General features: G+C 37.8%; 1 protein-coding gene across 3 annotated transcripts in view; it reads right to left on the bottom strand.

Moving 5' to 3' along the window:
* The window catches only part of LOC120514913 (dihydropyrimidine dehydrogenase [NADP(+)]-like), a 1,294,590-nt gene that overhangs the window by 814,677 nt on the left and 453,864 nt on the right, over positions 1 to 26,049 (bottom strand). For all 3 annotated transcript variants that reach the window (XM_039735551.1, XM_039735552.1, XM_039735553.1), the window contains 2 exons: positions 10,846 to 10,927; positions 10,130 to 10,217 (listed from right to left, as the gene is read on the bottom strand). In XM_039735551.1, coding sequence (XP_039591485.1) covers positions 10,130 to 10,217; positions 10,846 to 10,927 — 170 coding nt within the window. The remainder of the gene's footprint in view (positions 1 to 10,129; positions 10,218 to 10,845; positions 10,928 to 26,049) is intronic.

The following is a 26,049-nucleotide window of genomic DNA, read 5'->3' as shown; positions in this document are numbered from 1 at the left end:
GGCATTCTACAACCATCACCTCTGTAATTATATAACTCTTCTGATACTTCTAGTTGCATTGGGAGTACTTCAGTATCTTAGAATTTGATAATTTCTTGTCTTCTGCAAATGTCACATTAAGGTGAAAGTAACATAATACAAAACAAATTACATTAAATAGGTCAAAGCATTTATATGTAACTAGTTATATTTAGTTTACAGATTCGGAACTCTATCAGGTCTTGCTCTTTGGAATTAGTGTTTAATCCCCGTGTTTGTTGGAGATTCTCTAGTGTCTTTCTACTGTTCAAAAACCTGCAGCCTAGGTTAATTGGCCACTCTAAAATTCTCCCAGTAGGATTTTAGTTACTCAGCAAGGGACTCTCATCCAGGATGCAATACTACTTTGGTTTCAAATGATGGATGGATCTGTTTAAATGCATGGCTTCAAAGAACAATAAAATCCAAGATATAGTAATGCCTTTGACAAGATAAATTCAGATATATTATGACATATGTTGTGCTTTTAACCATTTGCAAATTTTACTTGTACAATGTATACATTGTATATGCTTTTAAAATTAATTTCATTTTAATTCAGTTTATTCTTATCAAATGAACTCACACTTATGATCCTAGTTTTATATACACAATTACAAGTCGGACTATCCATACTTGAAATTTACTTAAGCCAATAATTTAGTGTCAAGAGGGACTTGATCTCCTGGCTGAACTGGGCACAAAGCAGGGGGCCAGTTCATCACATTCTCGCACATATTCATATTCGCCCACTGAACCAATTTACAAATGGCACTTAATTACACAAATTGTAATAACACGTGGGTTTCCAGAGAAAATCAAAGCAGACAAAGGAAGAACATGAGTGGGATTTGAACCATATTATAAACATGGTATCATTAGAACAAAATGCATACTAATATGCAACAAAAATATGTTAAAATCAAAAAAAATGTTTTGCATGAAAGGACAATATTTTGCTAAAAGTTAATGCCTATAAAAAGTACCCTAAGAAGAAGTGTCCACATTTTATTATTATACAACGTTCAATCATAGTCGATTTAATTTGGCTTTTTCTACCATTGATTTGACAGAAAAAGGCTCTTTAATGTCAAAGTGATCACAGATCTCCGTGAAATGATCTAAATTAATTACACATACAGTATAAAACACAAAATAATTGATTACAACAGTATTCACTTATTAATACTTAATGTTAAAAACATCCAAATTAACTCAACTGTGAGTCTATGTCATATACAGTGGTGTGAAAAACTATTTGCCCCCTTCCTGATTTCTTATTCTTTTGCATGTTTCTCACACAAAATGTTTCTTATCATCAAACACATTTAACCATTAGTCAAATATAACACAAGTAAACACAAAATGCAGTTTTTAAATGATGGTTTTTATTATTTAGGGAGAAAAAAATCCAAACCTACATGGCCCTGTGTGAAAAAGTAATTGCCCCCTGAACCTAATAACTGGTTGGGCCACCCTTAGCAGCAATAACTGCAATCAAGCGTTTGAGATAACTTGCAATGAGTCTTTTACAGCGCTCTGGAGGAATTTTGGCCCACTCATCTTTGCAGAATTGTTGTAATTCAGCTTTATTTGAGGGTTTTCTAGCATGAACCGCCTTTTTAAGGTCATGCCATAGCATCTCAATTGGATTCAGGTCAGGACTTTGACTAGGCCACTCCAAAGTCTTCATTTTGTTTTTCTTCAGCCATTCAGAGGTGGATTTGCTGGTGTGTTTTGGGTCATTGTCCTGTTGCAGCACCCAAGATCGCTTCAGCTTGAGTTGACAACAGATGGCCGACATTCTCCTTCAGGATTTTTGGTAGACAGTAGAATTCATGGTTCCATCTATCACAGCAAGCCTTCCAGGTCCTGAAGCAGCAAAACAACCCCAGACCATCACACTACCACCACCATATTTTACTGTTGGTATGATGTTCTTTTTCTGAAATGCTGTGTTCCTTTTATGCCAGATGTAACGGGACATTTGCCTTCCAAAAAGTTCAACTTTTGTCTCATCAGTCCACAAGGTATTTTCCCAAAAGTCTTGGCAATCATTGAGATGTTTCTTAGCAAAATTGAGACGAGCCCTAATGTTCTTTTTGCTTAACAGTGGTTTGCGTCTTGGAAATCTGCCATGCAGGCCGTTTTGCCCAGTCTCTTTCTTATGGTGGAGTCGTGAACACTGACCTTAATTGAGGCAAGTGAGGCCTGCAGTTCTTTAGACGTTGTCCTGGGGTCTTTTGTGACCTCTCGGATGAGTCGTCTCTGGCCGGCCACTCCTGGGAAGGTTCACCACTGTTCCATGTTTTTGCCATTTGTGGATAATGGCTCTCACTGTGGTTCGCTGGAGTCCCAAAGCTTTAGAAATGGCTTTATAACCTTTACCAGACTGATAGATCTCAATTACTTCTGTTCTCATTTGTTCCTGAATTTCTTTGGATCTTGGCATGATGTCTAGCTTTTGAGGTGCTTTTGGTCTACTTCTCTGTGTCAGGCAGCTCCTATTTAAGTGATTTCTTGATTGAAACAGGTGTGGCAGTAATCAGGCCTGGGGGTGATACACCACAGTTAGGTTATTTTTAACAAGGGGGCAATTACTTTTTCACACAGGGCCATGTAGGTTTGGATTTGTAACAATAAAATGTGAACATTTCCAAGATGATGAGTACTTTTTATGGGTTCTGTATGTTGCAGCATTTAAAGAATGGAAAGCAGCAGAAAAACAATAAATTAACTCTTAAAGGTCGCATCAGGATGGAACATGCTCGATCCTTATGGAGGAAAAGCCTGTTTGGGTACAAGATGTAGGAATATTTGTCTCTTACAGGAAAACTTTATCGTTTTTAACATAAGAGTTCATTTTAACACTTGCCAAATCCTGCTTCATGCATTGCCCAAATTCTTAAAATTTGGTTAGTTGCTAGAATTACATTAAAGACTTTTTTTATACTTCAGAATGCTAATTTACAAAGTGACTTATTATGTACTAAGTACTTCACTGATGCAGTTTATTAACAGTGCTTTAATTATTGGTATTACTCCTCTAACCCCATTTTTTTAAAATGTCAACATTCTCTGTCATATTGGATCTTTTCTTCTTTTTATAACAGAGTAACATTTGCATATGTATGTAAGATAAAGATTGATGAAACGTTTGACACCAGAAATGTCAAAACTGGGTTTGCTAAATTTTATTGGAATGTAGCAAGTATTTATGTATGACGCCTGGAGATGATATATTGCTTTTAACTTGGTTTTCAAGATTTTCATTACCATCATCATTATGATTTTCATAATGAAATCATCATTTATCATTATTTAAGCTATCATTTCCTAGTGTGGACTAATAGATGCAGCAGTGTCATTTGGTGCCTGCTCAGCTTGTCATTAATTGTCATTATTAGGATGCAATTAGGGCAGCAAACATCAAAGAAAAAGGTGAATTAATAGGAAACCAAGAAAAGAGAGTTAAACAATGTGTACCTATGGGAAAATGCAAATAATATTTTAATGTGAGTGCAAATCTCATAGTGCTGCTCTTTTCTAAATGTGAGCAATTATTTAAGCAATGAGATTACGTAGAATCTCACTGATTATGAAACAAAAACATAGTTAAAGGGAGCCCCGGGACTGGGGTTGGAAACTATTGAGCTATGGGACAGCACACAGTGCCTGATGTGGAGTGGGAAGTACTGGGTTGGCACTTTTGTGGAACGGGCAGATGAAAGGCGTCATGGGAGAACCAAATATCTCGGGGAAAATGAAGGCTCAGGGGTGAAACAACACCAGGAGTTGCTACAAGAAATTCTACACTGGTGTCTGTGTTGCAAAGTAGAGGAAACCCTAATGTCATGATTAGGATTTGGTTTCTCTTGTGGCAGACAGCCGGGGCCCTTGCCTGGGGAGAGAGCATCGGTAAGCATCGGTGGATGACCACCTAGATTCTCCCATCCAGTCGCTTGTCACACTCTCTTTTTTCATATAATTTGATCTTGGTCGTTAAAAATCATCTAGGCCTTTTTGGGGGGAACTTTAAGATCACATTTGGTTTTGTGCCTGGTGTGTTTCTGATGATACTGACAATCAACCGGAGCATTTTTGTTAATTGTTTGCTATGCTGTTTCTATGCAGGGTCAAGTGGAAGTGTATAATCTGTGATATGTTCAGGTCATAGCTATAAACATTAGTGTCATACAGTGTTTGTCCACGCTTGGATTCTCCCAAAGAGTTGCTTACATTTAACTTTCTTTCTTAATCAGTTGCTCTGCTTTTTAATTATGCGTTTCCTTTTCAATTTTTTGAGTTTTGATTCCCCCACACTACTTCCTGACTACAATTCTTGCTTCCGTATCCTGAGCTAGTTTTCCTGATCATTTGTCTTTCTGGTTTTGACCCCTTGCTTGCCATTTTGCTTTTTTTTTTTGAAAGCTCCTGCTTCCATCGCCACTTAAAAGTTGCTGACATCTTGTGCAGTCAACACCCCTAACCCCAGAAGTGTTTCAGAGGCCTACTAAGAAGTTTAAAGCCACATAATTCTTGAGGTACCTTTGAGTCTGCAGTCTGGAGAAGAGTTGGATCAATGGCTCTTCTGTCAGGAGGAGAGACCAAGGTTGAAAGAGAGAAGATGATAAGAGGTGAAAAACAGAATGCTTAGTGACATTCTTAACTCATACTTGTGGGAGAGCCGTCCTATAAGATAGATAGGGGCTCAAGTTAAAAATAGGCCAGGAAGCTAAAATGTTGTTTTTTTTCATCTGTCTATTTTTAGCTTTAGTTTTGCCTTAATTAACATTCAATGTATATTTTATTTTTAACAAACACTACACTTTTCACATATAGTTTTGATCCCGTTAAGGTCATTTTGTACAGAATGGGCTGTCACAAGAATGCCCCTCCTTTTGCAGAGTAAGCGGCTACAGATTTACTATGAAGAAGAAAGATTTTTTTTTCTTCATATTATTTTACATCGCAATATACAGCTTCACCTAGGATAGGTAATCTCTGTGAGAAAATTGGAAGAAAATTCTTTGAGGTAAACCCATTATCTCAAAGAAACAAGAATATAAATAAAGACACTGCCATGGTTTTCCAAGAATAAGAGACATGAGTTAAATTAACAAGAACATGAAACACATGACATCCAGTCTCCAAACATGAAAGAGTTAATCCGGTTGCAAGAGCTAGCAAAGCTTTAAGAGCTTGCTTTCTAGTTTATAGGCCAGAAACAATATCCTTATCTACAGTTTTCAACCTGCCTTCCAATTTAGCTCATGCCAGCGAGAATTTGCATGTCAATCACTACAGAGGATGACATTTATAAAGCCTGTAAAGCACTAGTTAAAAAAAAAAACTCAAAGAAATCAAATGCAAACACTGCATGCTTTCATTTTCCTCAGCTCGGAATACATCTTAAATAAAACTTTAAAGAAGAATCTGTCCCATCATTAACATTAAAGAATGAATCATATGCATTCAAGTTGAAAAATCAATCAATCTGTGTATGTATCTAGATTTGCTTTCATACTGACCAATGTTCAAAACTGTTTTACAAGACAATCAAGGGGAATGTTATATAAAAAAAATTAAGGAATAAAATTAATAATGTAAAGTAGATATAAAAAGAGAGGTTAACAGTAAAGAGAGAACTAAGACATGTAAAAGTCTTGGCAGTAGAATAAGCCCCAAGTTTGTTATACTGTAGAAGAGAAAAAGAACCTTCAAGTCCAACATAAAGCACAATCAAAACATCGAGAATGTGTGACTTTGGCAGCAAGATTTTAAGCTGCCAAAGAAAATGTAAAATTTCAAAAAGCCCTAGAGGCTAATTCCTCTAACATGCATGTCTTTGGGATGTCGAAGGAAAACCTGAATTCATGGAGAGCGATGCTCATCCAGAAGACATGGGGAGAACGCACAAACAACCCACAGACCATGTCCAGCAATGGGATTCGTACTCAGGACACTGGACCTTTCAGCCAGCAGTGCCACTCACCTCAATGTCATGCTACCTTAATGAGTTTATAAAATAACACTTTTAATCCCACTTACTACAATTCAGGGTAACTGGTATTGATATTCTAGCTAGAGTTAAATGTTTTATTAAATCGACCCTTAGTGAGAATGATGGAGGGTCCTCCTTTCTTTCAACCGTCAATAATGGATTAATAGTTGTCAAGGGAGGAGATAAAGCTGAGATACGCAATGCAGTAATCACTGCGTTGGCAAAAGTGAATATTTAAAAGGGAACATGAGAAAAAGACAAGGAGGTGAAGGCATTAAGAGTTAGCTGGGCAACTCATGGTTGAAAAACAGGCAAATGTTTGTCTACTAATCGGGAAGTCAACTAACGAGGAAACATTCAGAGCATAGAGTTAAAATACCGGAGCTAACTGACTGGAATCCCTAATCCAAAATAAATGGAAAGCACAAAGAGTTGTTCTTGCTTCTTTATAATTTCCTAAAGAATAGGATACTGAGCATTCCATGCTGTCAACATAAATATCCAGCATGTGATGGCGTCAAGTGTTACAGCAACTTGCATTCTTATCAAAAACAGCAAGGCTGTTTACCAGTCAGCTGTCCAACTGAAAACTTGATTGAAAATGGCCAGGTGATGACATTATTGTCCAAACAAGCATCATATTAAAATGTGCAGCAGATGGTGAACGCGGTTTAATTTGAACAACATTTAAATCCTGCCTCCTCTATAACAAACAGAATAGAGAAATATGTTCGCCCTACTTTTTGGATGTGCTCATTTGTTGATCTTACTATCTATAACTGTCATTATGTACAGATGATACACTGCTTCGGTTTGTAATTTAATACGAATTACTTTGTAAAGTACTTTATGAAATTGCTTGTCATGGAAGGCACCACTGGATATAAAATATAAATTGGTTGACTTAAACATACCCAGCTGTAAACTGGTATGTGTGCCACCTGCTTACAGTTTGATAATAATATCACATTTTTAAAAAGTCTTTCTTTTTTAATAACCATCATGCTGTGAAATAATGGATTCTCTAATTCTTGCAGTGGCTATAAAACAAATTCACACATTTGCTGTATTACAAAATCTAGTCTGACAGTATTTAATTGGGATATACTGTCATTACTAAAAATGAAAAATTCCATAATGTAACTTAAGTGATAATATCCACTTAAAAATATTAACAGTAAAAAGCAAACAAAACAATTACAGATTCTAGAAGTACTGACCCCTTTTGCTGTTGTCACCCTTCATAAGCTTTGGTTAACAAATTGCTTTTATCAGTCAGATAGATTTGCACCTTTTTTAATAAAATATGCATTGAAGGTGATTCATAGGAGTTTAAGAAGACCCACCATTAGGGAAGGTTCTAAAAAATTACACATAATAACACCAAGCATATCTAAGATAAAGTTATTGTAAAGCACCAGCCACATAAGGTATTACAAAAAATTGAAATGGATAGTAAACTCCACTTTAACAAAAAAAAAAAATCCAAAATTGAGCATTCAGTCAAATGAGTATTAATTAGGAAGACCAACATAAGTCCTATGGCAACTCTAATATAAATTTTTTACAGGAACGGTAGAAGAAACTGAATATGTGGTATGAGCTGCCCATGTGTTTCAAAAATTCCACCTTTGGGAAGTGTGAGAAAAGAAAGACAACTGAGAACAAAAAAATACTAACCGAGTTGTGACAAAATGCTTGTGGGAGAGTGTCATCTCTATTTATATAAAATCCAACGTCTGTCTATATGTCTGTTCGCTTTTCACGAGTGAACTACTTAACGGATTTAGATCTGGTTTTTCTGTAAAATTTGCTTGAACATTCTGGTTGATTTTGCCGACCTCTCTCATTGTGCTATGTATCATACTTTGCTTGTGGTATAGATTTATTTGTGCGAATCCGAGAGAACGGTGGCGGGCTGAGGAGAGGGGGGCAGGGCCCTCCTCACTCATACACCAGGCTCAGGGCGTACCTTACTTCCGCTTAGCTAGCAAATGAGACAATTATTTCACAGATTTAGATTGGCTTTTTTTATATAATTTGCTTAAACATGACTTCTCTCATTGTGTTAAGAGTCATAGTTCGCTTGCAGGAGTGTTATATGTGTGCTAATCCGAGTCAGAGGCTGTGGGCAGAGGAGAGGGGGAACAACAACAACAATAAAAATATTTATTTCTATAGCACATTTTCATACAAACAATGTAGCTCAAAGTGCTTTACATGATGAAGAAAGAGAAAAAAGACAAAATAAATAATTAAAATTAGGGAACACTAATTAACATAGAATAAAAGTAAGGTCTGATGGCCAGGGAGGACAGAAAAAACCAAAAAAAATCCCAGATGGCTGGAGAAAAAAATTAAATCTGCAGGGGTTCCAGGCCACGAGACCGCCCAGCCCCCTCTAGGCATTCTACCGAACATAAATGACCTCAATCAGTCCTCATTGTATTCAGGGTTCTCATGGAAGAATTTGATGGTGATGGTCATGTGGACTTCTGGCCTTCAATCCATCAATGTAGGGACATCATGGTGCTTTGATTAGATGGTGGTGGCGCAGATCGCCACCACAGAAAACAGGTAAAAGAACAGAAGTAGGGGAAGCGTGACATCAGGATTGGGGAGCCAGGCAGGGCCTTCCTCACTCAAGCGGCAGCCTCCGATCAAGTCGGTGTACCTCTGCTTTTTGGAGTGTACCTTGCCTCCGCTTATCTAGCAATACCTGTTTGTTTATTGATTTTTAAAGTTTGTCCTGTTTCATGTGGCAGGAGGCCGGGTAGCATGCCCAGCTGGGATGTCCCTGCTGCATATGTTCCAGGGTAGCAACCATGGCAGCCTCCCTGGCTGGCGGTGATGCCTCAATCTCCTGCAGGGCTCCATGGGAGATGGGGTCCTCAACAGACCGGTTGGGAGTTGGGGTGGCCGCCAGGGGTTGCTGCATGGATTCTACAGCCCAGCTGGACAACTCTTCAGCCCCACCCTGAAGTGCAATTGGAACCAGGTGGTCAAGCATCTGGAACGCTTCCGGGTGGGCTATTAAAGGGCCAGCCACCACCACTCAGTGGCCAGAGTCGGGAAGAGACGACAAAGCTTTAAGGGAGGAGTGGTGGTGCCAGAAGGGCATGTTACTTTGTGGTTTGTTCTGGTTACTGTGCTTAATTGGGACTGTGTTGTGGCTGGGGGTTCATGGGGAAGACGTGCCCTCCAGCTGAAGAAAATGAACTTTTGTGTTCATTTTACACGTGCCTCTGGAGTCAGTCTGTGCCGGGTCCGGCGCTATACAGCGTGCATTTCACACATTACTACTACTACTATGCGGGCAGAGTTGCGGGAGATGGCTAGTTTCTAATAAGAAGATGACTTAACTTTTAGATAAGACAAAAATTGAGCATCTGTCCTCAAACTCGAATGCAGTGTTTGGAGTAAGTGTAAATTAGCACATCATCCTTGCCTGGAAGCAAAATGCAAAACCCTAAAAGGTGCAGCTGCACAATTTATGTCAAAAATGGTGAATGCACATAGAATCTTTATATTTCAGCTTTTCATTTTAAAACTAAATGAGTACCATTTTGAGAGAAGCAACATGATGCACATTTATGATTTCAAGCCTGATGACTGTCTGTCTGGTGTGTACATGTTAATTTTCTTCACATACTCATTTGCACTATCATCATAGAGTTATGAATATCAGGTTAACTGGTGACCCTAATCTGGCTCAGATGAACAAGCGTAGCACGTCTACATGTTTGTGGCCTGTGATGAACCAGTGTCCCATCTGGAGTTGGCTCGTCACTTAATCCATTGCTGCCATAACAGACTTCAGTTCACCTTGACTCTGTAATAGTAAGCAGGTTCAGACAATAGGTGGATGGATGGAAAACTCTAACTACTCTGGATTCCATAATTTCACATATTAACATGTCAAAAAGGCCAAAGGTGATGAATAGTATTTATGGCCACTATGTAATTGCTTCATGGCTCCATTAATTAAATCACATTAAGCTGACCTTCTTGGAAAGTAAGCAGTGTCTGTAAGATGAAAGTAAAATACTTCTTTTATTTATTAGTTATCAAATACATTCGTTTTTAGAAAAATAAATCCAAACTAACCTATTCCAATAAAAACAGCTTTGTAGCCATTTTCTCTTAAAGACTGAAGGGTCATCCCATCTTGTCCTAGCCCTTTTGAACATTCAACCTGTAAAGACGTGATAAAATGGAAAGAATAAAACAAGTGGTATGTTATATAGTACGTTTCCAAGGAAGCATTACAGAAATTATTAACCAAACTGGAAAATAAGCTCTCCGTAAACTACATATTTCAAACATATTCCTTTACTACCTGCTAACCAGATTAGCATGTCGCAGATATACAATTCACATCACCCATATAGTAAATAATACGTGAGAAAGGAGGAAAACAAGTAGCATTTAATGTTCAAACTTGAAATGCATTTCAGCCGCCACTACTCAGAATAATGATTATATAGGCACTTCGGCAAAAGCAGCACGAAGCAAGAGCTTCACTTAAAATAATCAGACAATTTAAGCCCCCAAAGCAACTTTAGGAATGCATTGCTTCTAGACAATTAATCACATGCAGGTGTGCCAAATGAAAGCTAATGATTGCCCTTTCTCAGACTAGTGGCATTCAGACAACAGACAGACAAATGCCCAGAGCGAAAGGATGCATCAGTCTTGCCTGTGCCGGGTGCAGCTTTTAATTGTTCTTTATTAATGCGTCTGACATTTTGCTGTTAATCTTTGCTAAGTCCTAATTTATTCTCGACTCTTCCACACAGCAGACAGGCCATGGTTTTCATTACCTTTACACCTAGGTCTTTCATCAGCTCCAATTCAAATTTTACCACTTCATAGGGCAGCCTGAACTGGGGAATCTCAGATGTGCTGGAAAACAGAAATAAATAAAGAAATCTTAAAAAAAAAAAAAAAAAAGGAATTTACTAGTTTACTGCCAGCAATTACTTCCTTTTCTTTAAATATTCTAGCTTTATTTGTGTATCTGTGTATGTACTATATGTATACAGCATATATAATTAATACTATATTGTGTACACAGAAAGACAGACGGATAGATAGATAGATAGATAGATAGATAGATAGATAGATAGATAGATAGATAGATAGATAGATAGATAGAGTGCCCTCTTTATGAAGGTGATATGGATCTTTTTTTTCTTCTCCTCCTAATTTACAGCCTTCGATTTTAATGAGCCAAACAGCAGCAGATCAGCTCCTGAAAATTTCCAGTTTTAATGATCTTATTAGTGACATTCATGTACATTATCATCTCAAGTAATGGGCAGCCACAATGCCACACAGATAATGGATCTGACTGTTCATTAATTTATGAATCATTAAACAGATATGTTTTGATACTTTTTAGGAAACCTAAAGCAATTTATCGGAAATGGCTACACAAGTACTTCTGCCTATATATTTTTTCTCAGTCCCATGAAATTCAGAGAAACATTTTCTTGTTACTAGACACAGTATATAACAAGCATATGGTGTGCCTTTATGGAATCTTTATGCAATGCAGAAATCTTAACTTTACAATGCTATCATTACCAGGCAAGTTAAGAAATAGTTGTGATTTTACAAAATGAGATATTATTCTCTTGACAGCAGGGTTTTGTCTTAATGAAAAAAGAAGCACATTTTAAACAGCAAGATGTATTTATGAAAGGTTACACATACAAAGTATTGTACAGAAAGGCTGGACATATATTTTAGGAACCTACACCAAAAAAATATTTTAAAAAATGCAATCTGAAAAGTACACACAGTGGTATTTTATCCAATATGCAGAATTTACTGCAAATACCTTTAAATATATTAATCCTATCACCTACAATATGTTGACAATTTTAAAATATTACTATGAATTCTAAACTATATCCGATAAGCAAGCAGTGTGGCCCAGTAGTGATTAAGACATCATCTGTAAGATCTGCAAGATTGCTGGATCAGTGACTAACTTACTGTCTGACACTGAATAAGTCACTTGGTTTCCAGTGCTCCAGTTGGTGGAACACTAAAATATTTCAGGTCTTCACTGATTCCATATATTCCAAGAATTCATCATGAAGTTTGGGTTAGTGGTAATCTTTACCTAGCCCAATGATTTTCATTTTCCTAGTGTGGAAGAGACTTAATGGTGAGTCCAAAAAAGACTAGAGAAATACTTGCCGTCTCTCTCTTTTTCTCATTGCTGACACATCTAGAATGAGAATGACACCTGTCAGGGTTATATTTGTGATCTTAGATGAATGAGGAATCCATGGGCCTTGGGTCAGTAGGGGAAGGAGGATCTGTGCAAGAGCAGTTTTTGCAAATCTGTTTTTTCTCCTTTTTATTACAGTGCCATCTTTTGTTCATCTCAAAGACAATGTTGGCATCAAAATAATGTACACTTATGTGTGACTACATTCAACAAACTAGTGATGCTTATTTAAGGCAAGGAAATCCTTCAGGTGTCTATTAACTATTTTGCCTGCCTGTACTAGATTCTTTGATTTTGTCTTAGGAAGCCACAACTAAACACAAAATGCAGAGTTTGTCGTATGAGGATTATTTTGTGTCTGTTTTCTGTTAACCGTTTTCTTTAGCCTAAACTAAGAGAATGGTTATTGTATTTGTTTGAAATCTTGAACCTGCATCATTTCAGAGGACATTATCAGCTACTTGTTTTCACTATTTTGTATTTTGAACTTCTGTGAAATATTCTTTTTTTCTTTCATTCCAACATTCATCATTTCTTTAAGTATAGGTTGTTTACTTCATAACTGTTTTTATCAACACACTCAGGCTGTGGATGGATCTGTATAATAGTGTAAAATATCCTCAAGTTATCTTTTGAATCCAGTTTTATACACAATACATTAGCCTTTTTGAAGGACGGCCAGAATCCTTATGCAGGTGGGACACCTTCAAGATGGAAGGACAGGGGGAGACAACTTATGCAAAGCTTTATCTCCCCCAGGATGCTAGATGGCAGCGAATCCATATTCAGATTCCCACATGGGTGCCCACAGGGCATGCCAGGTATTGTAGTCCCAGGGGACAGTCCTTTTGGGTCCTGTTGGGGCCACCAGGGGAAGCAGCAAAACTGGGTAGTCCCTACGTCGTGGGATTTGTACATAACTGAGAAGTGCTTACAGACCATATGCACAGAGGATTGGAAGCACTTCAGGTAAGGTTAAAATAAAAGGACCTGATTGCCTCACATTAGGGAGCCAGAGCTATGAGGAGGTGGACAACGCTTGTGAGGAGGCGTGGAGGAGGTAGCAACCGAGAAAAGACAAAAAGAAGACAAAGTATTGCCTAATTGTGCTATAAATTGTACTTGTGCATACTTGTGGCTGTTGTACGATACAATTTGGGGAAGAGTTTCCCACAATAAAGACATTTTAACTTTCCATCGTGTCTTGAGCCTATTGTGTTGGGTGTTTGGGGAGCTGGAGCACCCCCTACTGTCCACACCTTTTATACCCTCATTTGAGCTGCTGATTTGTCTATCCACAGTGCAACAATGTCTGACAGATATTTTTTTTAGAATTAAATCTTGGTAATCATTATCTCTTTTTACTGAATTATTCTTAAGCTGTTTTCACCCCTGCAAAGATACATCTGAGTTGATGTATAGTGGAAGAATAGATGGTAGAGTCCTGGAGAAAATTTTCCACATCAGAAATCTCTTTAAAGGACCATTGGATAGATAGATAGATAGATAGATAGATAGATAGATAGATAGATAGATAGATAGATAGATAGATAGATAGATAGATAGATAGATAGATAGATAGATAACATTATTTGTCTCCATGGGGAAATTAAGACTTTACAGAGATTTAAGAAAAACACAACTAATTATAACAAATAACTCCCCAAAGGAAAAAAAGAATTTCAGGCTTAGATAACAGGAGAGCTGTTGCCATCCAATAATAGGCATGTACATGTGATCTAATCTGCCTAGCTTACATTTGAAAGTTTTTTCAATTTTAATAAAGCAGGTCCAGTTTGTATATATGACAAATGGAACTTAACACATGATGATCAAAGTTTGTCATTGTTCTTTCCAAAATCCCCCTGGTTGAAGTCACCACCAGGGTCGTAACAATTTATCATTATAGCGTTCCAATGTCAGCAGAAGGTTTTCTTTAACCCTTTCCTATTATTAGCTGGAACAGAAGTTACCACTACTTGCATTACATTTTAACCAAAAGATATTGATCACTATATTACTGATAATTTAAGCTCATATGTGTATGTATATACATATACTACAGTTTGCTTGCCATATTTTGACAGCAAATATGTGTCAGCACACTAAGTCTTTAAACTGTGAAAAACAGCATATAATAATAATCTGAATTTAGTTCAGATAAAAGATAAAGAAGATCTTCTGCAAACACTTCACTATATTCCAAAGTGGCACACTCTTGGCAGATAAGCAAAATGTCTGATAGTAAAGAGAGAAAGCAAAGCACAAAACGTGTTTATATTTTGAAGAGATGAAAAACTAACTGAACAGATTATTTCAAATAAAGCAACAGACAAAATGGAAAAAGGTCCTGTCGCAGAATCATGACACCAGCAACCACTGCACCCCTCCAGACTACTGAGTGCTTTCCTGAAGGGGATTTAAATAGTACTACAGAGAGGGGTAAATTAAAATAAAATGCGTGTAAAATATACATTCTTCGTAAAAACAGCTTTGCTTGGTCAATTTAGGAGCTTTATCCAGGCAGCAAAGTTATGCAACTAGGGAATTAAATTGCAAAAACTAAGCTAAACATATAGCCCCAAAGCTGAATTAAACTAAGCCCACCAGAGAGTACAAGAATAGCATATTAAGTGATAAGAATGAGCATTGTACAAACAGGCAATTACAGCAAAGCAAATTAACCTGCCTGGATGACAGGTAATATAAAACAAAGTAAACAACAAATCACAGTTGGTGTTTGAACATTTTTGTTGACTATAAAAGTGCAAAAAATGCGGCACTATAAATATTCAGTAAGACTATATGAGGTACGTTTCAATATGGTTTAATCTCAACGTGGACTTCAGTTTTTTCATTGGACACACAGACAAACCAACAGAGAGCAGATATTACAAAGGAGGGACAGCAGCTTCAGTCCCAGGGTCAACTTATGACTACTAGCACGATGGGGTCACACGCCACATTTATTAGGCATTTTACACCCTTGGCAAGGAAAAGGTTCTTCCTGCTTTGTGTCTTTACTGTGGCACACCAAACTTAACTCTAGAATATTATTCACAACAGGCACGGCAGACAGATTTCTTTAAACGGTAACACACACATCACTTGGGATTCATTAAGGATTAAATCTGCAACACACAGGTTTTCTTTTGAACTGAATAACTCATTCCTTTATCAATAAATGCACTATGATATTCAGAAAAGTAATCGATGCAGACAAGGAACTCTGAATGCCTGGATCAGTCTCCCCAAAGATCTGTCAAAGGCATCTCATACATATGATAATTTATCACGTGCTTTCAATAATATGGTAATATGGGATGGCGTGCTTCTTTAAAATATTACACTGAGGCTTGACACAGCCCTGGATTTACTAAATCTCATTTTTTTTTTCCTCACTTCTTACTTCACATATCCACTTAATGGGAAAAGACTGGAATTGCTGAATTCACAAGAGACAATATAATTGTTGCCAATGCAATCCGATTCAGACTGCAGTGCTCCCATTAAGTCAAAACGTCAATGTAAAATTCACAATAAATTTTAACAGCAGTGCGGGATTGCTGTGAAAGACTCCATCTATAAACAATTGAGTGCTGCAAAGTCTGATTGTGGAATTGCTCACAAAAAGTTACAGCATGGGAACACCTCTCTGTTCAGAAAGTTTAAATCAGTCAGCATTAGTTGACATTAGATAACATCAGTCAACATTAACAAACAAACTATTAATAACTTAATCGAAGTTACAAAATGGTTATTACTCAAACAGGAAAAAAAAGCTATTGAAGCTGGGGGATTACTGTGTAAAATGCTAGAAAGCGCACAGTTATGGCCTATGGCAGTTTTAGTTACCTTCTACGAGGAAGGATGGCTCACCCAGTTGTTCCATCACATACTACCTTACTTATCACCTGCTTTCCTGCTCTTTACATCTGTTTGGCTTACCTGTGGTTACATTTTGTCTCTAGCCAGCACACCTCTATAGCAAGGGTCTGCAAATTTGGTCCTAGAGCATTGCAGTGAGTGCAGGTTTTTGTTCCAACTCAGTTTCTTAACGAAAAGTCAATTATTGCTGTTGAAGCACTTATTGCTCGAACAACATTTTAAGGCTTCATTTTAAGTGTTTCATTTGTTTATATTGCCTACCTTTAAATGCTTATTTTAGTCTGAAGCAGCTGCATTCACTGTTTTTAATTGTTCATTATCTATATATGTAAAATAAAATGTCTGTCTGCATGTTTTCTATACAATTCAACACCCTTTGACTGATCTGTGACAAATTTTGCACAGTTGCTCTCTACGACCATAATGACAAGACAGAGTACTTTGGAACACAAATTTTTGACCCAGGGGAGTCCAGGTTTCCAAACATATGCTGCAGTTTACACACTGGAATAGTGCAACTGAAACATTCAAACAGGCACATAAACCTTTCCTTTCTTTCCTTAACCCATTCCACAAAAGGCAACACTGGGTACTTTGGGTAGTTAGGAAAAAGATTTAAAATGACAAAGAACCAGCAGTTTCCATTTACAGCTGCGTGTGTGTTCTCTGTGAACAATCTGGGTTAACAAAATACCTGGGAAGAAATGGAAGAATAAAAAAGTGAAGGACTGAGAAGTATTAAACCATTTCAGGCTACAAATCATTAAGATGGTATCGTTGGAAAGGAAAACAATGTAAGATATAAGAATGACCAGACACTAAGAAGCCTTTAAATTTTAAAAGAGCTGTTATTGACCAAGATTGTTTTGTAGTTAAGCAATCAGGTTGGAACAAAAACCAGCAATCACTACAGTCCTCCAGGAGTGACTTTGCAGACCTCTGACGTCAAGCCTTGTTTCTCAACCAGTGGGTCACAATCCCCTTTGATGGGTCATATGCTCAAGTAAAATAAAAAAAAAAATTTCAGCTTCTTAGTAGCTTGATTAAAATCTCAGATGTTGTAGCAAGGGAAGCTTTTTGATATTATAAGCATTTTCATTTACCATCACGCTTGTTACTCAAAGGGAGACCTTTTTTGGGAAAATGTTGCCATGAGTCATGAACCAAAGATAAAAAAAAATAGATAAAACTGGCTTGTGAAGACAAAATGGTTAGGAGCCACTGACCCTGGGTAACATTATGTTATGCTAGCACTACACAGTCATTTAAATGTCACTACAGCATTATTGCTGGGTAGACCTTAGATTCGGTCAGGGCAATGGTAAAAATACCAAAGGCTAAAGCCCACTCTGGTGGCCTTGAGCATACTGGTATACAGAGTTCTGTCTTTCATTTAAAAGAGAAATAGGTACACATGAATTAGCTGCAGGACTCCACCCATTCTATTATGGGCTCACCTCCTGCCATCTGTCATCTTAGTGGAATAAGTTTGGCTTCTTGCCAGACCCCCTTTTATTTTATTCTGACACACAGAAGTACCACCTGTTACAAAACAGAATGCCAGCTAGCCAAAATCCTTTTGCATTACCATGTGCAAAAGGAAGAGCAGACATACAGAGTCAGGGTCACGAAGTGGATACAGCTTTCTGCGCTGCATGCGTCCAATTAGAAAAATATTAATTAGTCATAGTAAAAATACCATATTGAGTTATGTGCAACTGGTAATTTTTTCAACTAATGATGTGGACAATTGCATTCTTCAAATTAAGTGTTAATAATTGTGAAAGTAAAAAAAGAAAACCAAAATGAAAAAAAAATCTGATTCAGTACAACCCAGCAGAACTATGCTCGCCTAAGCAAATGTAAGTACAATAATATTGGTTTAAAAGTGATTACAACTCCATGTAAGCAAACAATTTGTTTCCCAATGCAGATTTTGATTAATTGTAACATTACGCAAGTATGTTTTGACCTTCTAACCATATTCTGAATGTATCGATCAACAGTGAGATGCAAACTACCCTTCAGCAAAACAAGATGGGGGTCAGTCACGCTCACTAGACAAGTCCTAGACACTGACATGCATAGAAATGCTCTAGAGAATTTCCATACCAAAGGTTATCATAGTTAATAATCTTTATTTCATGACCTTTCAAGCGGTTTAAAGCATTAACGCATTGATAGTATGCTTTTACTTTTGCTTCACTCCCCTTGGTCTGCATCTCATTATTATTATATTTAAGGAACAAAAAAAATACATATTTGTGTGCCTTAGTTATTTAAAATGGTTGATTGAAATTTTAATTTTGCTAACAACCTTTAAAGTAGAAAAACAGTCTACCATGATTAGAATAATTAATGATTCAATGTGATGACTGAGTTATATATGACAGGCATCCATTAAACAAAGTTAATTATCATTATATTTCTAAAAAATATAATTAAACTTGCAACACACTGTGGGTTCGGTTCACAAAGAAGCCCTTTTATGACTATAAACCATGTGTGGCATTTAAAGACACATGTTTCTCTTTAGGGTTCAACTGTACAAGGTGTTTTCTGGACACTATCCTTATGTTACCTAGGACCGTGCTATGTGTTTAAATAAGGCAAAACTATGGGTTCTGCGTTGAGGAGAAACAGGGGTTGGGCAAGTGGAGTGAAGGGCAGAAGATGGTTGGTTGAAGTACCAAGATGGAGGTCCCAAGGATGAGGCCAAGAAAGCGGCTGAAGAGAGCTTGGATGGTGATGTCAGAAGATTTGAAAAAAGTTAACATCACCCAAAAAAGATCCCCAGGACTTTGAAGAGTGTAAGAAAAAGATTTTTGGGGTTTGGGATGGGTGACAACAGGATCAACAAGCTCAAAAAATGTCAATCCAACCAAAGGTAATGATGATGGCAAATGTTCAAATGAATAAAAAAAAGCAATATTTCTTCTTTTTTTGGAAATAAGTCAGAATATTGAATTTCAAAGATAAATACTGTAAATACATATTTTTAAATTATCCAAGGGTGCTCGTATACCTATTTGCTTGATATCAGAGCAGATTGGAGAAAAGTCTGATGAATGAATTTGTGATGTGTCATTTTATCTAAGGCAACATTCTTGACATTTGGTGCTTCTGAACTGGTCAATTCATGATGAGCTGTCTCGGGTGGACAGTGTCTGCTGGATAAACCAGGAAAAACAAACATGTAGTGAGGGTGGCCTGTGGATAGCTAGATAATGAATCTGTTCACAATTAACTCAAATCAGAGCTCTTGAAATGTTGTATCCTTCACCTTAGAGATGACCAGGGCAATTGAATCTGAATGGACATAATTTAAAACCTTAGCAGTGGCATTAGGTGCTAAAAGCTGTGGCCAAAAAGTAATTATGATTATTGTTTTGTATAGTAGCAAGTCTAGTGTCTAATGATGGATTACAACTGTGCTGGAAGTCTTTACTGTAAATTAAAAAGAGGGTATTGTGTGAATATTTAGCACACAGGCCACCAAAGTTGACTGAGATGTATTGGTGGGCCACAAAAAGGACAATGGAAACAATGACTAAAGCGACGCAAATATATCGAGGTTTAGTGAAATTATAAAAGTGAGTTGCAGGCACAAAAGGTTCTGAAAACCAACTCAATGGTTGAGGAAGAGCAGGCAGGACTTCTCTATGGCTGTTCTCAATATAGTTGGAAATTAATTAATATTAATAATATTTGTGAAACGTGGAACAGTGTGAGGAACTTCTAAACCAAATACATGAACCATTTTTGGAAGATAACATTATGATTCATTGCGAACATTTTTGTGGCTGTGGTCACAATTATAGTAATAAAAAAAATCTTTATAGAATATAGATTGGGACAACATCTGTCTAGAAATTCTATAGGCACTTTACACTGTGAAGGGTATCTGGGGTAACACACCACTTCAATATTCCATACAAAGCAGGATCATCTTATCTTATAGGCTTGGGACTGGAGAGATGATACCAATTTTTAAAAAGAGAAGGACAAGAGGACATGCCCTAATTATTAAGATACTGCTTTCCTTCATAGTCACTGGGAAAGCCTCCAATTGAGTTTATATATTTTAATGGAGACAGCAGCTAACAGGTGAACCTCCGATCCTGAATGGTCAATGCAGGATTATATTCTATGGACCAGTTCCTTCTCCTTGCACATGTATCTAAAGGACTTTGCAAGTTTGCCCATCCAGTCCGCATATGTTTTTTGAACCTGGAAAATGTCAATGACAGGATACTCCCTGGTATCTTATGAGAGATGCTACAATGGCATGGATTTCAAAGGGCACTATCACCCACCATTTGATTCTTGCATTTGTGATGCAAGACTCTGTTTCTATACTTGAAATCTAAATTTCCCCTTGGGATTAATAAAGTTGTATGCAATCAAATGTAAGTGCCAAGTGTTGTAATGTGTCTTCTCTTTTGCTAATTAATTTCATGGACATGGTAATCCAGGCACAGTACAGTATCCAATCTAAGGAGTGCATTTTAATAATTTGGAGATGATATTCTCTTTACCTCATTTGAAGCTAAAAGTCATGGCACTTTCTTGGAAAGCAGTAGCTTGCTCTTTGTAGGAGCGGAAAAGCAATTACCCCAGGTGGAGGAGTTTAAGTATCTCAGGGCCTTATTGCTGCGGTGGGCTGGCGCCCTGCCCGGGGTTTGTTTCCTGCCTTGCACCCTGTGCTGGCTGGGATTGGCTCCAGCAGACCAAAGTGACCCTGTAGTGACGATGTAGTGGGTTGGATAATGGATGGATGGGTCTTATTGACAGGTAAGAGTAGAGAAGGTAGAGGAGATCTGACAAGAGCACTACGACTGTTGTACCAAACATCTGTGGTGAAATATAAGCTAAAATGCCAGGAATAAGTGTCGATTCATCAGTCCATCAACATTTTCAGTCGTAACTTGCAATGAGAAGTCAGGTGTGACTTCTCATTATATCCATAATGGCTAACCCACTAAAATAAACTACTACTACTACAGTCTTAACTTGAAAAGCAACTGAAAACTTAGGCAAAGCATTTCAACTTCTCAATCAGACAGAGTGGGACCTGTTGAAGCAGATGGCTTTAGAGATTATATATCTCTCAGGTGACCTGGAATCAACTAGAAATTCACAGGAAGAAACTGAATTTTATGGGATTAGGGCATTCTTGTCTGTCTAATTCTCCAAAAATGAGATGATGTCAGCAGAGTGTAAGGGATAAGATGCACTGTATACAGTATAAGCTTTGAAATTTGCACAGAAATGCATGTTGTCATCTTGGGAGCATAAAGAGCAAAATATGGGAGGTAAACATGATACATTTTTGCATATTTCTTACACTTTTTTTGTTGTGCATATTACTATCAAAAATGATCTTCTCTCTAAATGTGCTTAAAATTTTGTATAATTTTAACATTCCTTGGTAAGAGAAACAATGTAAATAACATTAACTTGCATGTTTTTGGGAAGTCTTTTATAGTACTTTTAGGAACAGTTTGCTCTCAGGATTCATTTATTTAAAAAACCCAATCTTTCAGAAAGCTGTAGATGACGAAGCTCAGCTTGCTTCTTCGATTAATTTATGTGTTTGAGAAGCTGCTTTTTGTCGCACTGCTGGATTTCGGAAAGACATTTTCTGTCAAGGCATATGGAGAAGCTCCTTTTCATATGAACTATTTACTTTGTAGCCAGAGGCAAAAGATCTCATAGTTGCATTTACATCTCAAGGATGCCAAGCATGAACCATGTTGAGCTGGAGATGGAAGAGCCTAAATTGTTAAAACTTTTTTTTTTTTAATGAACAAGATTTTTATCTTTACAAAATATAGCCAACCCAGTTACTTAAGTCAGAAAATCCTAAGCCACCTGGAAGCCTTCTATACATACAACACTTACTGTATGTGCATAAGGACTCTCCATTTGCTAATGTGTATTCCTGTTTCTCGAGGTACCAAGTCTCCTAACTTGTTCTAATTTCTTCTGCCAGAATGGCAACCTGCCACTATATATGAAAATAATTTGAAAAACAAAAATTAAGAAAATTATGTAAGTTTTTAACAGGAAAGCTAAGAAAAAATATACAGCGGATTAGGACAACGGGCAAAAAATTTTGACAATGTAAAATCAAGGAACAGAAATGTTAAGGGAATGAGGGAAAATTGGCAATCTAAAAAGATGAAAGATGATTTTAAAAGATCAATTGATCACTGAGATAGTTACATAATTCTGAAAGGAGCCAAGAATGTATGGTCTGATTACACAGGAGAGATTGCTGCCATTGAAAGTGTTAGCCATAATTTGACTCCAAAGTATTCCAAATGTTAACCACCTCAAGGTGTCATTTTGGGATGAGCATTGTTAACTGGAGTTTTTGTTTTCCTCCAAATGCTAATCCTCTAAAAACCAAGCCAAAGGAACACTCCCATTCCCACAACTGACATCACAAGAAAATAACACCATACTACACCTCCAAAAGTTGGAATAAGAAGGTGAGACTTTAGACGCGATTTAAAAGTCAGAATAGAGGAAGTGGTTGTGCCATTTAGAAGTACAGCACCCCAGTTTCGGATTGGCAACTGAAAAAGCTTCATCACCACTGCTCAAAAGCTACCACTCAGAAGCTTTACACTCATCCTCTCCCCTTGATAATCAGAGATTTTTTTACGACCACAGCAATTTCTAATTCCGCACACTTTTTACCAGGCTAAAACCTTTTCATGTAAACATAATGTAAAAATTTTTTAAAAATGAAAACATTAATATGAAACAAATATGCCGCTCCGTCAATGGGTCAGTTGTGAAAGGAAGAAAAAAGGCTGCAAACAGCGGTGGGAAGTAAGCTCCCAGTGGATCAGCGTTAGAGTCATACTGTAAATACTCCTGGATAAGTTCTCCCACAGATAAGTCAGAGCTCTATTTTACCATATAATTTCCAGTATTTTATAATGCTGGTCATATAAGTCAAATGTGGAAAACTCATGCAATTGATCCAAGAGATTATGCTATGCTAACGCCCACCTGAAAGAGTAACCACGGAGCACACTGCCTTTTTTTTGCTATGTATTGTGCCTACGTGACCACACGGTAACACCCAAACTATTCGGAAGCGACATTTGCACTGTTTTGTGTATCTCACACTCTCATATACCTTTATCATATGAGCATCGCTTATCTATGATGGAGCGTTCAATCAGAAGAAAATATGAAGCTGATTTTAAGTTAAAAGTTGTTGCTGTGGCGAAAGAAATTGGTAACTGCACTGCTGCAACAAAATTTGATGCGTCTCTGAAACTGATGTAAGATTGGAGGAAGCAAGAAGATGTAAAAAAATAAAATTTAAGTGTTGCATTTTTGAGCAGGCGTATAAGTCGGGGTCTGATTTTATGGTCAGGTTTCCAGACCCAACTTAGACGCGAGTATATACGATATACATTGGCAACTGTAGCCCTCCGTTATATGGGTCACTTATTCCTTTCCTTTGCCTTTGAGATATGAGCAAACATGTTTGTAAACCATGGACTGCAATACTCCTTACATTGTGTAGTTTAAATCTATTAATAAACTTCATCCCAGATCACAGTTCAAATCCTTTTTTTACTTTATTCCTTCTTTTATAAAAGTTTAAATGAGGCAGAAGGGCTAAAAAGAAAATCAGCCATTAGCCTCAAGCCACTTTATAATCACTGTTCATATCTGTCATGCTGCTCTTTCCAGCATGGAGTGCAAGAGAGAGAGCGAGAGAGTGCATAGGAAGAGGACTGTGGTGAGATGTGTGTGTATTCAGTAACCCGCTTGAGTCTTGATTTTCTTTAATCAAGTAAAACCGAGTTGGCATGACAGACAAGAAAGGAAAAAGGAGAAAGACACCCAAATAGCAAAGAGGAGAACCCATTTGCTGCATTTTAGACTTGCCCTCCCAATGTTCAGCTATCAACCAGCTACAGAAACATAAAATATGAAATAAATCGTGAGGCCTTCCTGTCATGCTAGCAGATATTACAGAGACACAGTGTCGTCAGCAAGATCTTCCAATGATATGCAGAATACACAAAAATATGCTGAAAATTAAACTTTCTAATTCTGTGCTTTTGTGGTTTGACAGCAAGTTAAACATTCCTTGTAAACATCTACAAGTTTTTGACTCTTTCTAGAAAACATTTCTAACATTTCTCAAATTTTAACATCCCTGCTGTGAATGTTATTTTCAGTGCAGGACATACAAGTATTTGTCAGCTCATGATGGCAGGGAAAAAAACCTGAAAAATCCTAGCTGTTGGATTGAATGCTATCATCACCATCGTGTGTGTATGTGGAAACCTGTGGACACAATAAAGGAGATGGGGCTGATGTGACTGAAATGTGAAGGGTTTTGACAATATTAAAATATCAAAGGTGACATTTGATACTTAAGTCAACATCTGTGTGCTGAACCTCCCAGTAAAATACCGATTTAAGGCAGGTCATTTTTAATGGTCGACATTCTCACGGCATGACAGGCACACTGCTGCTGGCTTTGCCCAAGAGGTCATTAAAGGTTTGGATCTTGGTTTTTATCATGGACACTCGCAAGCCCAGACACTCAGACTTCTCACTCAGTCTCTTGAGTGCCCCGATCAGACCCTCCATTTACTCCGCAAAGATCATAACATCATCAGCAAAGTCAAGATCAGTGAATCTTTCTTCACCAACAGATGCCCCACAGCTGCTGGACCCCACGACCTTGCCCAACACCCAGTCCATGCAAGCATTGAACAGAGTAGGAGCGAAACACACCCCTGATGAACCCAAGAATCAGCTGGGAAAAACACTGAGATTCTGCCTCCACTCAGCACAGCACTCACAGTACCAGTGTACAGGCCAACCATGATATTCAGCAACCATGAGGGGATCCCGTGAACACTCAGGATGGCCCACAGGGCAGCTTGATTAACTGAGTTGAAGGCTTTACGAAAATCGACAAAGGCTGCAGAGAAACTCTACCGATATTCGCGTTTGCACTCCATGAGAACTCTCAGTGCCAAGATGCAGTTGATCGTAGACTTACTCACCTTGGTGGTGACATTCATGTCTCTGGTAACTCTTCCTATGTGGTCAGTAGACAGGATTGGGAGAGCATTGAGGGTTATGAGGTCGCTGGAAAGGAGTGTGTTGCACTCCTGATATCTATGAAAAAGGATAAAAGTCCAAGTCTTTAGAGTCCTGGTGCTTCCCATCTTGCTATATGGTTGCAAGACACGGATGCTTTCCAGTGACCTCAGACGAAGACTGGACTCCTTCGTTACTGTGTCTCTTTGGAGAAATTCCCCAAGGGTGGTCCAGTCCAGAAGATCCTCATTGTTAAAGGCCATACTGGCTGGAACAGGCCAAGGGGACGCCCACGTAACACCTGGCTGTGGCAAATAGAGGGTCAATTCCAAAGGGTGAGACTGGACTGCTTGTCTGCTGGGGGGGTTGCCAACCAGGATCCCGAGCTGTTTTGTTGTGTGGTGGGTGTGGCAACACTGTACTGGTGGTGGCACCCGAACCTCACCTGACCTGATTTCCAATGGGATCTAATGAGTGATGTCAGTTGTCCTAAAGTCTGCCACTTTGTGTTCTTTCATTTGACATGCTGAGTTGGTACTATCATCCATCTTCTTCAGTGTAGAGATACGATGAAAATCATATAAACTATTAAGTACAGATGTAGGGTAGGGGAGTGCAAACTTCCACACAATTTCCAATTCAAGCATTCAAACACTGTTTAGATGAAAAATCCCCATTTATGGCATGTTATTTCCAATGGACTTTATTGAGTGATGTCAGTGGTCTTAGATTCTAATTAAAGTCTGCCACTTTGTGTTCTTTTATTTGGCACACAGAGTTGGTATTATCATCCTTGGTTTTC

Source organism: Polypterus senegalus, chromosome 14 (genome assembly GCF_016835505.1).
Source record: "Polypterus senegalus isolate Bchr_013 chromosome 14, ASM1683550v1, whole genome shotgun sequence".
NCBI lineage: Eukaryota > Metazoa > Chordata > Cladistia > Polypteriformes > Polypteridae > Polypterus > Polypterus senegalus.
The sequence above is the reverse complement of the archived record's forward strand: the minus strand, read 5'-3'. Positions and strand labels throughout refer to the sequence as shown.